A 14,479-nucleotide genomic window follows, 5' to 3' on the forward strand; every position below is an offset into this window, starting at 1 on the left:
GCGGGCTTCTCATTGCTGTGGCTTCTCTTGCCGTGGAGCACAGGCTCTAGGCGTGTGGGCTTTAGTAGTTGTGGTGCGTGGGCTCAGAAGTTGTGGCCTGCGGGCTCTAGAGCACAGTCTCAGTAGTTGTGGAAACACGGGCTTAGCTGCTCCGCGGCATGTGAGATCTTCCTGGACCAGGGCTCAAGCCCGTGTCCCCTTCATTGGCAGGGGCATTCTTAAACACTGTGCCACCAGAGAAGCCCTATACCATAAATATTTAACAAGTTTTTATTGGTGTGTATTTAGATTCACATACACCGGTGAAGTAGATGTCCTTTTATGTGAATTTTTGCTCACCCAAATTGAGTATACTTGTAAAATAAATTCCTAGAGGTGGAATTGTTGGAGCAATTAAAATTTTTGCTAGATGTGATCAATTAATTACCCTTTGAAAAAGTTGGGCCAAGAGCTCAACAGTGTTTCCTATCCCAGTTTCCTTACCTTCTGGACAACACTGAGCATTAGCATTCTTTTTTTTCTTTCGGCTGTGCCGCACGGCTTACGGGATCCTAATTCCCTGACCAGGGACTCAACCTAACCACTGGACCACCAGGGAATTCGCCAAGCATTATCATTCTTAATCTTTATTCATTGATAGATTTAAAAGGTAGTATCTCCTGTTTTAGTGTACATCTCTCTAATTATGAGGGAATTAGAGTACATTTTGATATTATTAGCCCTTTATTATTTTTGTGTGAGTTACACATGTACCTTTTGCTTATTTTTCTACTGGGTTCTTTTTAAAATTACATATTTAGAAGAGTTCTTTTTATGTCAAGGAAGTTGGCCCTTTGTTATCCAGCCAATGCGGGTGCTCCCAACCCGTTTGTTGTTTGTAAATTACAGACCGTCAGATTGGGTAGTTCAACCTACTTACTTTCTAGGTGAGGAAGCTGAGCCCCATAGGGTTAGTGACCTTTCTGTGTGTGTGAGCACGTAGTCAGATAATGGCAGAGCTAAACCAGCACCAGGTTTCTTTGCTTCCAGTTTGGTGCTTGTTCCATTATACCATGCTGTTTTTAAAGGCTTACTCCCCTCCCTCTTCTACCATTGCTTTTTTTTTTGCTGTATGTGGGCGTCTCACTGTTGTGGCCTCTTCCATTGCGGAGCACAGGCTCCGGACGTGCAGGATCAGTGGCCATGGCTCACGGGCCTAGCCGCTCTGCAGCATGTGGGATCTTCCCTGACCGGGGCACGAACCCGTGTCTCCTGCATCGGCAGGCGGACTCTCAACCACTGTGCCACCAGGGAAGTCCCTACCATTGCTTTTTACCACTAGGTCTTGCCGCAACCAGATGTTTCATGATAAACTTAGAAAGTTACAGGAGTGCTATCAAGGTTTGTTATACAGCAGGGGTCCCCAAGCCACGGGCCGAGGACCAGCACTAGTCTGCGGCATGTTAGGAACCGCACAGCAGGAGGTGAATGGCAGGCGAGCGATCCAAGCTTCATGTGCCCTGGCCCAATGCTCCCCATTGCTCGCATTACCACCCGAACCATTCCTACCCCACCCCACCCCACCCCACCCCCTTCCCGGGAAAATTGTCTTCCACGAAACCCATTCCTGGTGGCGAAAAGATTGGGGACCGCTGTTATACAGGAACCCAGTAGACTTCACAGGTATTGGATTGTCTCGCATGTGCAACTACACTAGTTATGTTCATGTCCTTTTCATTTGTTTAAAAAAACATCTGTTTCGTTTTGTAGGTTCATGGGTGTGTGTGTACATCAAGGACAATTGCATGCACTCACAGAGGTAAGACTTCAATGAGCGTGTTGAAGTGACTTCTTTGCCTTAGTTTCAGCATGTATGGTTCCACTGTAATTGTTACTCGCATATGTACGCAAAATATGTGTGCATTTATGGTTATGCAAAAATGGCATGTTAACAATGTTTTCTTCTGTAGCCTGGGGACAATGGCCATATCTGTTAATACTCTTGGATTCCCTAATAACACGTGGTGAGTTCTCGGGGAATGAGTGCTCAAATATTATATTGGTTCTTGCTGCCCAGATGACCCCCTCCTAAACTAAAGGATGGCATCACTTGGCTGCAAACTCTATCATGGCAACAAATTCCCAGACTACCCAGAAATTTGTGGTGTCCTGATCTAAAATTCCACTGCTGCTGCTCTAGTTTCCTGATGGAAGGAAACTACTCCTTGGAGAATTTACATCTTTATTCTCATTTCATTTTCAGCCTCTTATAGGCAGGTAAATATGTGGTAGTCATTACTCAGCCTCTGAGGACCAGAGAATCCTCTCTGGAACAAAGGCTTCCCAAATTCAGGTACTGGGTTACCAACTTCAGAATTTGCTTGGGTGCTTCTTAGAAGCACAGATTCCTGGAATACTCTAGGTTTAGTAGGTCTTCAGAGGGCCCATATGTATTCTTGAAAGCTCTTCAGATTATTCTAATGAGCATCTAGGTCTGAGAATCTATGTTCTAGAATGTTTTCACATTTCTCCTTGAGAAGTACCAAAACACAAAGTGAAGAAATTTAGGAAGGAAAATTGTTTAACAGAATTTGCAAGAGCGTTGGTTTCCTGCTGGCTTGGTACCTGGTATTAATCGTTAATATCTTATCAAGGAGGGTCCCGTGTGCCTTACCCTATGTCTTTTTTCTCAATTACTGAGGATACCGGAATGTGAAGTGTGTGTAGCTATGTCCTGCCTCTTGTATGGAAGACCAAAGAAAGTGGGTTAGTGAGGTAGTGAAGAGCATGGGCTCTGTAGTATTGATTGCCTAGGTTTGAATCTCCCTGTGCTGCAGTGTTTTCACTTGTAAAACAGGAATAATGATAGTAGTACCTATCCCAGGGAATCTAGATAGGGAAGAGGACTATAGCTGGGCCCTAAAGTATTTGAATTTTAAAAGTCTGGGGTAAAAGGCAGATCGAAGAGTAGCTAGGGAGATAGGAAGAAAACCCAGGAGTGTGTTGGCCTGGAATGGAAAGGAAGGGGTTTCAAGGAGGAAGGAGTAATTATGTAATTGTGGCAAATAACTGTTGGTTAGATCATGACCTCACAGTGATATTGTGAGGATGAAATATAAAACGCTTATTTAACACAGTACCTGGCATGTAGTGATTGCTTAATACATTTTAACTATTACAGCTTTTATTAACAGTGACTAGTCCCTCCTGAACTCCTTGAATTGTCAATATTTTTCATTTGGTACTTAGTTCTGTACTACTGTTAATGTCATTAGATTTTTAAAAATTTTTACAAAGTATAACATAACAGAAAAGCACACATGAAAAGTGTGCATCTCACTAGGTTTTCACAAATGAACACACCCATAACCAGCATCCTGGATCAAGAAACATTTTCTGTGTATTTCTTTTCTCAGAAGTAAGTCTATAAATTCCTCAAAGACAAAACTCTGTCCTCTCAAGCCTTCTATCCACCAAAGCTCTGGCACTAATAAACTAATAAACACTTGTAAAAGTATTTGTTGCACTCTCTGTTTATACCACTGTTTACTGAAACGTGAGTTCATTGGAAGGGCTTGTGTGTTGGTTTTACTGACAAAGAAGAACCTGCTTTGAAATCTGTGATCATGTCTCAAGTTTAAAAGTGGGTGTAGTAGAAATGGCAGAAATGTATGATCATATGCAACATTCTTTTAGCCATGTTGCACTTAAATAATATTTTCTGTTGCTTATTAGCTTGTTTATAGCCATATACAACATACAGTAAGTGCTTTGTGAGTATATTTCCAGTATCATTAATGAGATATTGATATAGTTTCTGATATTAACAATCTTTATTATGATGTTAATAGGCTGAAGGCCGTGAGGCCCAAATATCCAAATGTTCTTGCTTGTTTTCAGAAGCGGATCAGCAAAGGCCATCATGCCATAGATTTCTGGAGACTCCTAGGTTTAATTGCCTTATAATTTGACTTGACAGCACAGCTATTGGTTTCACTAAGGATCATAAAAATAAATTACTAATAACATCAAGCATACTGCTTGGAACTTGGATGATATTTAGTAAATATTTCTTGGTTGGCAGAATGCCTGCCCTCCACAGTAATGTGAGCACCATTCCTTATTTCTCTTAAAATAGTTTACCAATAATTACAGGAGACAAGCATAGCTCTTATTAATGCCTATAAAGTATTGATATTATTAAGAAGAATATTTCTCATATACAATGGTGATATAGACTTTTCTGGGCTTCAGCCATTTCCACAAGTCTTCATTGTAATTGTAGACATTAATTGAACTTGGAACAGTAAGACATTTAGGTGTGTTTTCTTTAAACTACCTATAGTAAGGATAGACTTCTAAGTTTTTAAGCAAATGAGTATTTGTTAAAGAGAAAGAAGTTGATAAAAGATCAGGTAGGGCTTCCCTGGTGGCGCAGTGGTTGAGAGTCCGCCTGCCGATGCAGGGGACACGGGTTCATGCCCTGGTCCGGGAAGATCCCACATGCCGCGGAGCGGCTGGGCCCGTGGGCCATGGCTGCTGAGCCTGCGTGTCCGGAGCCTGTGCTCCGCAACGGGGGAGGCCACAACAGTGATCAGGTAGAGGGACTTCCCTGGTGACGCAGTGGTTAAGAATCTGCCTGCCAACGCAGGGGACACGGGTTTGATCCCTGGTCTGGGGAGATACCACATGCCGCAGAGCAACTAAGCCCGTGTGTCACAACTACTGAGCCCGCGTGCCACAACTGAACCCCTGACACCTAGAGCCCATCTTCGCAACGAGAAACCACCACAATGAGAAGCCCGTGTGCTGCAACAAAGAGTAGTCCCCGCTCACCACAACTAGAGAAACCCTGTGCAGCAATGAGGACCCAAAGCAGCCAAAAATAAATAAATAAATGTTCCTTTAAAGAAAAAAAAAAAGATTAGGTGTAGAACCTTTTGAGTTTAATAAGTTGAATTAAGAATCTAAAAGTGTGTCTTTGACTCAGAAGACCTAACCTTATCTTTCATTTAGTCACGAATATCAAGGAAGTGGAAATCTTTGGCTTTTAAAGACAGAAAATATAACCGTGTGGTCAGTTAGCTATTGCTGTATAATATCCAGCCACAAAACCATGCAGCAGTAAACATTTATTTCTGATACCTCTGCAGGTTCAGCTAAGCTGAGCTGCGCCCAGTTGGGCAGTTCTGCTGCTCTCACTTTTGCTCACTCATGCATCTGCAGGTCAGCTGGTGGTCTGCTCTAGGCTGGGCTTTGTGGGGCACTTTGCTCCAGCTGTTTCTCATTCTCTTCTGGGACCAGTGGGCTAACCTGGACATGTCCTTTTTAAGATGAAACCAGAATAGCAAGAGTATGCTAGCCCATTTGCACAAGTGCTTTTCGTGATTCTGCTTATGTTCAAGTTTGCTTGGCCAACATCCTGTTGGACAAAGCAAGTCACATGCCCGAGTCCACACTGGGAGCATACTGCAAAGTTACATGTCAAAGGACAGTGATTCAGTAAGGGGTGAAGAATTGGAACCTTTGTTTGCAATTTCCCATACCCTATAAATATCCCAGTCAGCACATCATAATTATTTGTCTTTTCTACCCTACTTGAGGGCAAAGACTTGCTCTCATTTTAAAAATTATAACTACCAGTTACTAAACTCCCACTATGGGCTAAGTGCTATGCTTGATGTTTTATATATTAGATATAATTCTCACAATTCTACAGTCCTATTTCCTCCGTTTTATAGATGAAAAAACTAAGCCTGAGAGAAATTAAATGATTTCCCCAAAGTAGGATTTAGATCCAGGTTCATCTGATTTCAAAGCCTGTACTGTTTCCATTACAACATGATGTCCTTAATTCACGTCTGTATTCTTCATAGTGCTGAGCACAGGTTCTTGTATGTGTAGCATGTGTAGTATTTGTAGAATTCGATTCTGACTAACTTTGTATATTTTGGGTTATTTGGGAAAGCTGTTTTCTGGTTACTGGATATATTAGAATGTATTTGGGTACAAGTAACAGAAAATAGTTAAATGGCCTTAAGCAACAAAAGGACATGTAAACTGGAATTCCAGCAGTTTATTAGGTTAGGGGTTGGTTTTTCAACAGCTAAATAGATGTTATCCAGAGATACCCCCCACCACCACCTCTTTCCATCTCTTTGTTCTGTGCTTACATTGTCAGCTTCACCCTAAGGTTGGCTGTCATTCATAAAAAGTGGCTGCCACCAACTTACATGCTATATGTTTTCTCTTCTATATTCAAGATGGGGGGGGGGCTGTCAAAGAAAGAGAGGAGAGAGAGATGCTTCCAGACAGATTATATGACATCTCATAATGTTTTTTTGTGCTTTTTGTTTTTGTTTTGTTTTTATTCTTGTTTTTTAGTTTGTTGAGAAAAGCACAAAGAGGGAAATATCCTCATAATCAAACAGTTTGGGGAGCCTCTTTGTGCAGAACCTCTTAGTGCCTAGAAGATTGGGAATTTGGGGGATGAGTAGGGTATAAGGTTATGGGGCAGGGGCCTCAAGTGACAATACTCTGGTCCAGGGAGTCAGCAAAAGAATTGCTTGGCGGGTAGGATGTTTTGGGGTCTTTCTTGCCATTTCTGCCATGGAGAAACTATTCTTTTTTCCACTGTGGCAATGAGAACCACTTAGCTATAAACAGAGCAATTGCTTGGCCTCTTTACAGCGAAGTCACCTCAGCCAGGTAGATACTTGGTACTGAAAGAAATGCTCTTCCCTCATGAAGGAATGGTCAGCCCTGCAGGTGGCTGAAGAGAATTTTTTAATTCACATAGCCCTCATCCTCTTCTCACTCACCATTTCCACCCCAACTCTACACCTTCTTTCTTAAAGAAGAGTTACTTTGGAAACTCCTTGTTTCTGTGGGTTGATATGTGTTGTTTCTGAGTCGGTTTCTGTCAGACTTGTAAGAAGCCTTATATAATCAGAGAGCTTACAATGAAAGGAAACTCTGTGGGTTCAGTGACCAAACTCATGCATTATTTATAAAAATGAGCAGCCAGACCCCGATTCCAGTTTCTTGGTGTGCAGTGATATTGCCATTAGTTTTGCCTGCTGCTTTTCTTGCTTTTGTGTGACCCAGTACGGAGTATTCTCCTGACCTTATTTACCTTGAGCCAAATGCAAAGTTGTCTGGTGCCTGCCTTGGGTTAACTTTGGCAGCATACCCATACCCTATCTTTCAAGCATGTGGCTGCTTTTCCTGTCCCTAATATATCTTTGCTTCAATTTGATATGCTACTACATGAGTAATCTTCATTAGGCATACTTTGATAATGTGATGCTTCTGTTTAAAAACTTCTGTTTAGCATTCTAGACTCTCTCTAATCGGATTTCAGAATTCAAATTGCTCCCTTTAGTTGGGTGGGTCTTTTTGCTGTCTTCTACACATGCTGGCCTTAGATATGCCTTCCAGGACCCTTGTCTCTCTTCTCCCTTCCACTTTCCAAGTTATGTCAAATCCCTCTAGTGGAACTCAGTCTCTTAAATAGGGTCTGTATAAGGCCCCATGTGGCTGGGCCCATAGTATATATAAGAAAGCTGAATTAACTCCAGTGGAAAGAGCCAAAAGTCAAAAATAGTGTGAAATGTTACATCTCAAGTCCTTTCACAATTAGAAGTTTATTTCATTTATACTTGTAAAAATAGCTAAAGCATTCCTATTAATACATGTTGGCATCTTCTTTACTTTTGAAAAAAGTAGCTTTTGTTTAACTTTTTGGTTTGGTCATTTAGTAATAAAGAAATCTCTAAATAAATTGTGGTACATATTTTCTGCTCTTATTTTTAGTAACTCCCTAAGACATTTGAGAAATAAGAATTTGCGGTTGGCAGTTTAACCCACAAATAATAGAAGAGTTCATTTAGTTTACTTTATTCTTAAAGAAGTTTTTCCCTGACTTGCTAGCTTGCCTCCAGCTCATTTAGTCATTCAAAAAAAAAAAAAAAATTACTGGCTCTCACTATGTGTCCAGCACTATTCCAGGTACTGGGAATATAATAATGAACAAATAATGATCTCTACCCTCATGGAAATTACATTGTAATGAGCAGGGGGTGGGCAGAGGAGTTAGATTAAACAGGAAAACAAATTGTAATATATATGGTGTTTTGTGCTGTAGGGTTTGCAATTTTCAATATGTGATTAGGGGAAGTATCACAGAAGAGACAAAAATTAAGGAGGTAATAGAGCTACCTATGTGAATATCTGGGGAAAGAGTGTTCTAGGCAGTGGGAACAGTAAGGGCGAAGACATAGAGGCAGAAATGCCTGGTGCTGAATGTGGTCGAAGAACTCCAAAGATGGTGATGTGGCTGCAGCAGAGAGAGTAAAAAAGAATAGTAGTAGATGAAGGTAAGAGAGGAAACATGGGCCAGAGCACGTAGTGTCTTACAGACCGTTGTAAGAGTTTCAGCTTTTACTCAGGGTGAATTGAGAAGTCTTTGGAGTTTTTTTAGTAGAGTTGTGACATGATGTGACTTACCTTTTAACAGAATCACCCTGGCTACTGTGTGGTGAATAGACTGAAAAGGAGGCAAGGTTGAAAGCAGGAAGACGAGTTAAGAGAGACTATTGCAACAGAGTCCATGCAATAAATAGAGACTATGCCAAAAATAGTGAGAAATAATGGTAACTTGGACCAGAGTGGTAGCAGTGGACCTTGTGATTCTGGATCTATTTTGAAAGCAGAGAAAACAGGCTTTCCTGATGTATTCGGTGAGAGGTTTGAGAAGATGAAATAACTCAAGGATAACCAAGGTTTTTGGCCTGAGCATCTGGATAGAGTTGCTGTTAATGGAGATGGGGAAGACTACAGGAGATACAAGATGGGAAATGATCAAGAGGTCAGTTTTGAACAGGTTGAGTTTGAACCTGTTCAAGTTCAAGTTATCTCCAAGTGGAGATAACTTCATAGAGCATTGGGATTCCAGGGAGTACTCTGAATGATACCTTCCGTGTGCACATTCCTGTTTCTGTTTATCAGCTTTTTCACTAGAAAATATTTTATTGATTTAGAAGGAGGCGTTTTTCAACTGCTGTATTACTTCCCAAGTAATAATAATGAAAATCATTAAGTCATTTTTCTTATTTCAGTGTGCCAGGTCCTGCTAAGCCTCTCCCTTGGCGGTGGGGGTGGGGATAAATTAGTGTACAATCCCATGGAATATATGCTATTTTCCCCATTTTACAGGTGAGAAATCTGAGGCTCAGAGAGAAATTAATTTATCTGAGGTCTCTTAGCTAAGTAGTGGAGCTAGGATTGAGTCAAGTTCCACCTGACTGTAATCCAGTTTACTCGACTTTAAGCTCCTTGATCCTGGCTATTTTGTTCACTGCTGAATCTTCAATGGAGAGAGGGTGGTCTCCCAATATACCTCTCACACATTCCTACTATTCAAGGGCATTTCAGCATTCCTACACCTGATACCTAATTACTGTCTGTACCTTCTGTGTTTACTTGCTCTTTATGTTGGTCTTTTCTTGTTATCATGGTCACCATTGCTTGCTTATATAGTAAATTCTTAGATCAGTGATTTCCAAAGTGAATCATAAGCTTTTCTTTCCTCAACATGCTCATTTTAGCTCATTTCACCTTCTCATAGTAATTGCTTGTGTCTGTTTCCTACTCAACAAATAATTATTAAGCAGACACTTTGTGTCAACGGCCAGTTTAGGTGAACTTCAAAAAGGAGAAGTTGTTCTGTGAAGGGGCAGAAAAGTTGTTTAAAGCCTTCTGTAGTACTTGGCACAAGTAGCTACTTCATACATGTTTATTAAATGAATTACTAACTTGTAAAAGTATTAGTTGAGTGCTTAGCTTTTCTACAAATGATAGTTCTCTTTTCCTTCATCCCTGATCTCTCCCATTTTCTACATCTTCTCAGTCACCATGACCTGACCATTTTACCTCTTACTACCCTGAATGCATTTACCTTAGGCCAGTTCCTTCTGCCATTGCCATCTCTTTCACCACAACCTTCTAAACTAGTCTCCCTGTCAGTTTTATTCCTCACCTTAAATCCATACTGTCCATATTGCGAGCCAGAGTGGTCCTTTTAAAATACAGATCTCTTTTTTAACCATCTTAGCAATTTTTAAGTGTACAATTCAATAGTTAGTATTAAATATGTTTTTATTGTTGTGCAACAGATTTCTGGATCTTCTTCATCTTGCAAAATTGAAACTCTGTACTATTAAACAACTCCCCATTTCCCCCTTCCTCCAGTCCCTGGTAACCACTATTCTATTTTCTGTTTCTATGATTCTGACAATTCTAGGTACCTCAGAAAAGTGGAATCACACAGTATTTGTCTTTTTGTGACTGGCTCATTTTTCTTAGCTTAGTGTCCTAAACGTTCATCCATATTGTAACATGTGACAGGATTTCCATTCTTTTTAAGCCTGAATAATATTCCATTGTAAGTATATACATACTATATTTTACTTATCTATTCATCTGTCAATGGACATTTGGGTTGCTTTTACCTCTTGACTATTGTGAATGATACTGCTTTGAACATAGGTGTGCATATGTCTCTCTGAGACCCTGTTTTCAGTTTTTTTGCAAATATACCCAGAAGTGGAATTGCTGAATGATATAAGAGTTCTATTTTTAATTTTTTGAGGAACCACCATACTGTTTTCCATAGCTATTATACCATTTTACAGTCCCACCAATAGTGCACAAGGGTTCTAATTTCTCCACATCCTTGTCAATACTTGCTATTTCCTGGGTTTTTTTTTTTTTTAATAGTTGCATTCTAATGGGTGTGAGGTGATATCTCACTGTGGTTTTCATTTGCATTTCTCCATCTCTAATTTGTTGCAGAGACTATCCTTTCCCTTTGATACATGAGGGTGTATTTCTGGGCTTTCTATTCTATTCCATTAGTCTATATGTCTGTCTTTTTGCCAACACCACAGTGTTTAATACAAATCTAATTTTGTTTTTCCCTGCATAAACCCTTCTATGGCTCCTCATTGCCCTCAGGTTAAAGTCAAAACATCTAATCCTGGTACTCATTATCTCTGTGGCCTCACTGCTCATTCTTATCTGACCTGTTGGTTCTTGTCTCAGTTGTGCACTACAGCTGTACTGAACCTCTTTCTCTTTCAGTTCCACAAATGGGATGTGACCGTTTCCACCTTCGGGTCTCTGCACCAGCTCTTCCCTCTGCCTAGGACACAATCCTTCCATCTCCCAATGGTCTGGCCAACTCCTATTTAACCTTCAGGACTCAGCTTAGATATTACTATCTCTGGGAGCCTTTTCTAATCTCCCAAGATTAGTTAGGTACCCCTCCTACACGCTCCCATGATACAATAGTATTTATCATTGACTTTAATTCACTGTTTGCTTGTGTATGTAGTTTATAAATTCCTTGAAGGCAAGGACTGTTTTGTTTGCATTGACATCCACTGGGTCCTGTATAGTGCCTGACAATGATAGCTGCTTATCATATATTTTTTTAATACCATCTTTTAAAATTTTTTAATTAATTAAGTAATTTATTTGGGTTGTGCCAGGTTTAGTTGTGGCACGTGGGATCTTTGTTGCGGCATGCAGGATCTCTAGTTGTGGCATGTAGGATCTAGTTCCCCAACCAGGGATTGAACCTGGGCCCCCTGCATTGGGAGCACAGAGTCTTAACCACTGGACCACCAGGGAAGTCCCTTATCATATTTGTTGATTGAATGAATAAATGAATAATCAGTGGCATTTTCTGGCTCAAAAGCATTCAGTGATTTCCTCGCTGATTACAGTATAGTTTTGTAACCTTAGTTGCTTACCAGAATTGCTTAGGAGCTTTTTAGAAAGTGCAGATGCCAGGACCTCACACAAGGCCTATTGAGTTAAAGTCTTGGGTGAGGCCCAGGCATCTGTTTTTAAAAATAAATTAATAAAGTGCCATAAGTTATTTTGATGCACAGCCAGTGTTAAAACATGGAACTCAGGATTAACTCTTAGCCTGATATTCGGTCCTCTGTGCTCTAGCATCATCCTGCCTTTTTTTCTTCTAGTTCTCCTCCTCTTTAACAAGTACTCTATAACTCAGGCAAACTGGGTTTAATGTGTTTACTAAACACTGTGTGTTTTCCTGCCTCTTTATTCATATTATTTCTTCAGCCCAGAATACACTCTTTGCTTTTATCCTATAGAAATCTTCCCTCCCTTCAAGACTTGGCTCAAAGTCCACTTATTCCTCCATAAAACCTTTCCTGATTCTTTCTCTGCCACTGCTAAACCTCCCTACCTCTCCCTTATGTAGTCAAAATGTTTCCTTCCATTGACCTTCTCTTACACTTTTTTTGGCACCTCTTTTTAAACATTTTGCCATATATTAAAGTTATTTTTGCTTTAGTTTCCTTGCACAAGTGTAAGCTCCTAGAATAGAGGAGAAACCCAGGCTTCAGGGTCAAAAGACTTGGGTACAAATCCAGGTTCCACCATTACTAGTTGAATAACCATAGACAAGTTATTTAAATCTCTGGGCTTGATTTCCTCATTCATAAGAAAAGGATGACAGGGCTTCCCTGGTGGCGCAGTGGTTAAGAATCTGCCCGCCAATGCAGGGGAAACGGGTTCGAGCCGTGCTCCAGGAACATCCCACCTGCCGCGGAGCAACTAAGCCCGTGCACCACAACTACTGAAGCCTGCGCGCTCTAGAGTCTCTGCTCGGCAACAAGAGAAGCCTGCGCACTGCAACGAAGAGTAGCCCCTGCTCGCTGCAACTAGAGAAAGCCTGCGTGCAGCAACAAAGACCCAACACAGCCAAAAAATAATAATAAATAAATAGAAATAAATTTATTAAAAGAAAATAAAGAAAAGGATGACAGAATGTTTCAAGATCTTGCAAAGTTCAAATGAGGTAACTGTGAAAGTGCTATGTAAAACCAGTTGCTGGCTATTATATAATGGCAGGGATAGTGTCTTACTTATCTGTATGCTCCTAATCTCCCAGCAGTACCTTGTGTTTAGGACACTCTTTTATAGACATTGGCTGAATGATTGAATAGGGAGAAAGGAAGCAAACAACAAACATTTTATGTCATCTAAAAAGTGAACTTGAGGTAAATTTTCCAATGCATTTTAGTACCTGTGTGAATGGCTGGAACTCTTGCCTCATGAATGGAGTAATTTCTAAATGGCCTCTTATGTTGTTCAATTGTAAGGCCTCTTGCATAGTCATCCTTTTCCTCTGTAACTAATTTGCTCAACAATTTCTTTTCTACCCAGATTAGCTAGTCAATCAAACATACGTTTCTGGTACACCCAGAAGGAACAGAACCGAGCACTAACTTACAAATAAAACAACAGACATGTTACTTACCTGATAAGTCTTTAAGTCAACTAAGGTGTTTGGATGAGAAAATATTTCATTTTTTTAACCAATAATTTATTGTACTTGGCAGTATCAGGGACACTTTTTAAAAAAAATAACATTTTTCTGATTATAAAATCATAATACTTGTTAGAGAAATAGCTAATATATCTGGAATGTAAAGTTTTGCATGCATTTTCTTTTTTTCATCCTATGACAACCCTGTGAGATATAGCTATTATGATTGCTATTTTATATAAAAAGAAGCTAAGAATTAGATTAAATAATAACTGAAAAGCTGTTTTTCCATTTTTACCTACTTAACTCAATTTTCAAGTCTTAGTTAAAATTTTCACTTTACTGTAGTGGCTTTTCCCAATGATCTCCCTGCATCTAGATCGTTACTTAGATTATTATTCTCTTTGATAGCACTCTTTCCTTTTTCATTGTAGCACATTTCATAACATATAGATCTTCATTTATTTGAATGTTTGTTTATTGTCTCTCTCATATGTCAGTTCCAGTAGGACTGGGACCATGTTCTGTTTTGTTTACCACTAGCAACGAATAGGTAACAGGTCATTGAAGAGCTTGGGGTTGGTAGAGGAAATAGCAGGCTTCCTCAGGCACTGCCGTTTTATTAAGCTCAGGAAACTAAAGACCACATTCTTAGATGTTGGAAAGTTGGAGTATTGGTTAGAGGGCACCACAGTTAAGGAGGACAGTTGTGTTTAGTATGATTATTCTCTTCCCTAACTATTCTCTTCATAAAGCTAATATGGGTTACTTTGGCCCGTTGGCAAGGATGTTATAGAAGGACTTCAATTGTATGATGTGGGGCTTAGAATGGACTGCCTTTCAGATCTATCCCATCATATTATATTGTTATTCCATACCCTTGGGCATTATTTTCCTCATGAGTATGTACCTTTGAAAAAACTGTTGATCCATCCATGAGATAAGTAAGGACAATGTATATATGCTGATACTGACTAGCTTATCCTGTACATAAGGTCATAGAAATACTTTTCTGAGAATACCTAAAAGAAAAGGAGATATTCATGAAGATTAGGGAGGAGAAGATTAAAAATTTGAGAGAAAGAGGCTGGATCATACAGGGCCTTATAGGCCATGGTGAGGATTTTGAATTTT

General features: G+C 40.0%; 1 protein-coding gene across 4 annotated transcripts in view; it reads left to right on the top strand.

The window, feature by feature from the left end:
- Positions 1-14,479, top strand: part of TESK2 (testis associated actin remodelling kinase 2) — a 129,142-nt gene that overhangs the window by 88,771 nt on the left and 25,892 nt on the right. For 3 of the 4 annotated variants that reach the window (XM_027108721.1, XM_027108723.1, XM_027108722.1), the window contains exon 4: positions 1,750-1,798. The exons of the other annotated variant lie outside the window; for it this stretch is intronic. In XM_027108721.1, coding sequence (XP_026964522.1) covers positions 1,750-1,798 — 49 coding nt within the window. The remainder of the gene's footprint in view (positions 1-1,749; positions 1,799-14,479) is intronic. 4 annotated transcript variants of the gene reach the window in all.

This window comes from Aethalodelphis obliquidens, unplaced genomic scaffold, assembly GCF_003676395.1.
Source record: "Aethalodelphis obliquidens isolate GAN/ISIS:26980383/991018 unplaced genomic scaffold, ASM367639v1 scaffold9, whole genome shotgun sequence".
NCBI lineage: Eukaryota > Metazoa > Chordata > Mammalia > Artiodactyla > Delphinidae > Aethalodelphis > Aethalodelphis obliquidens.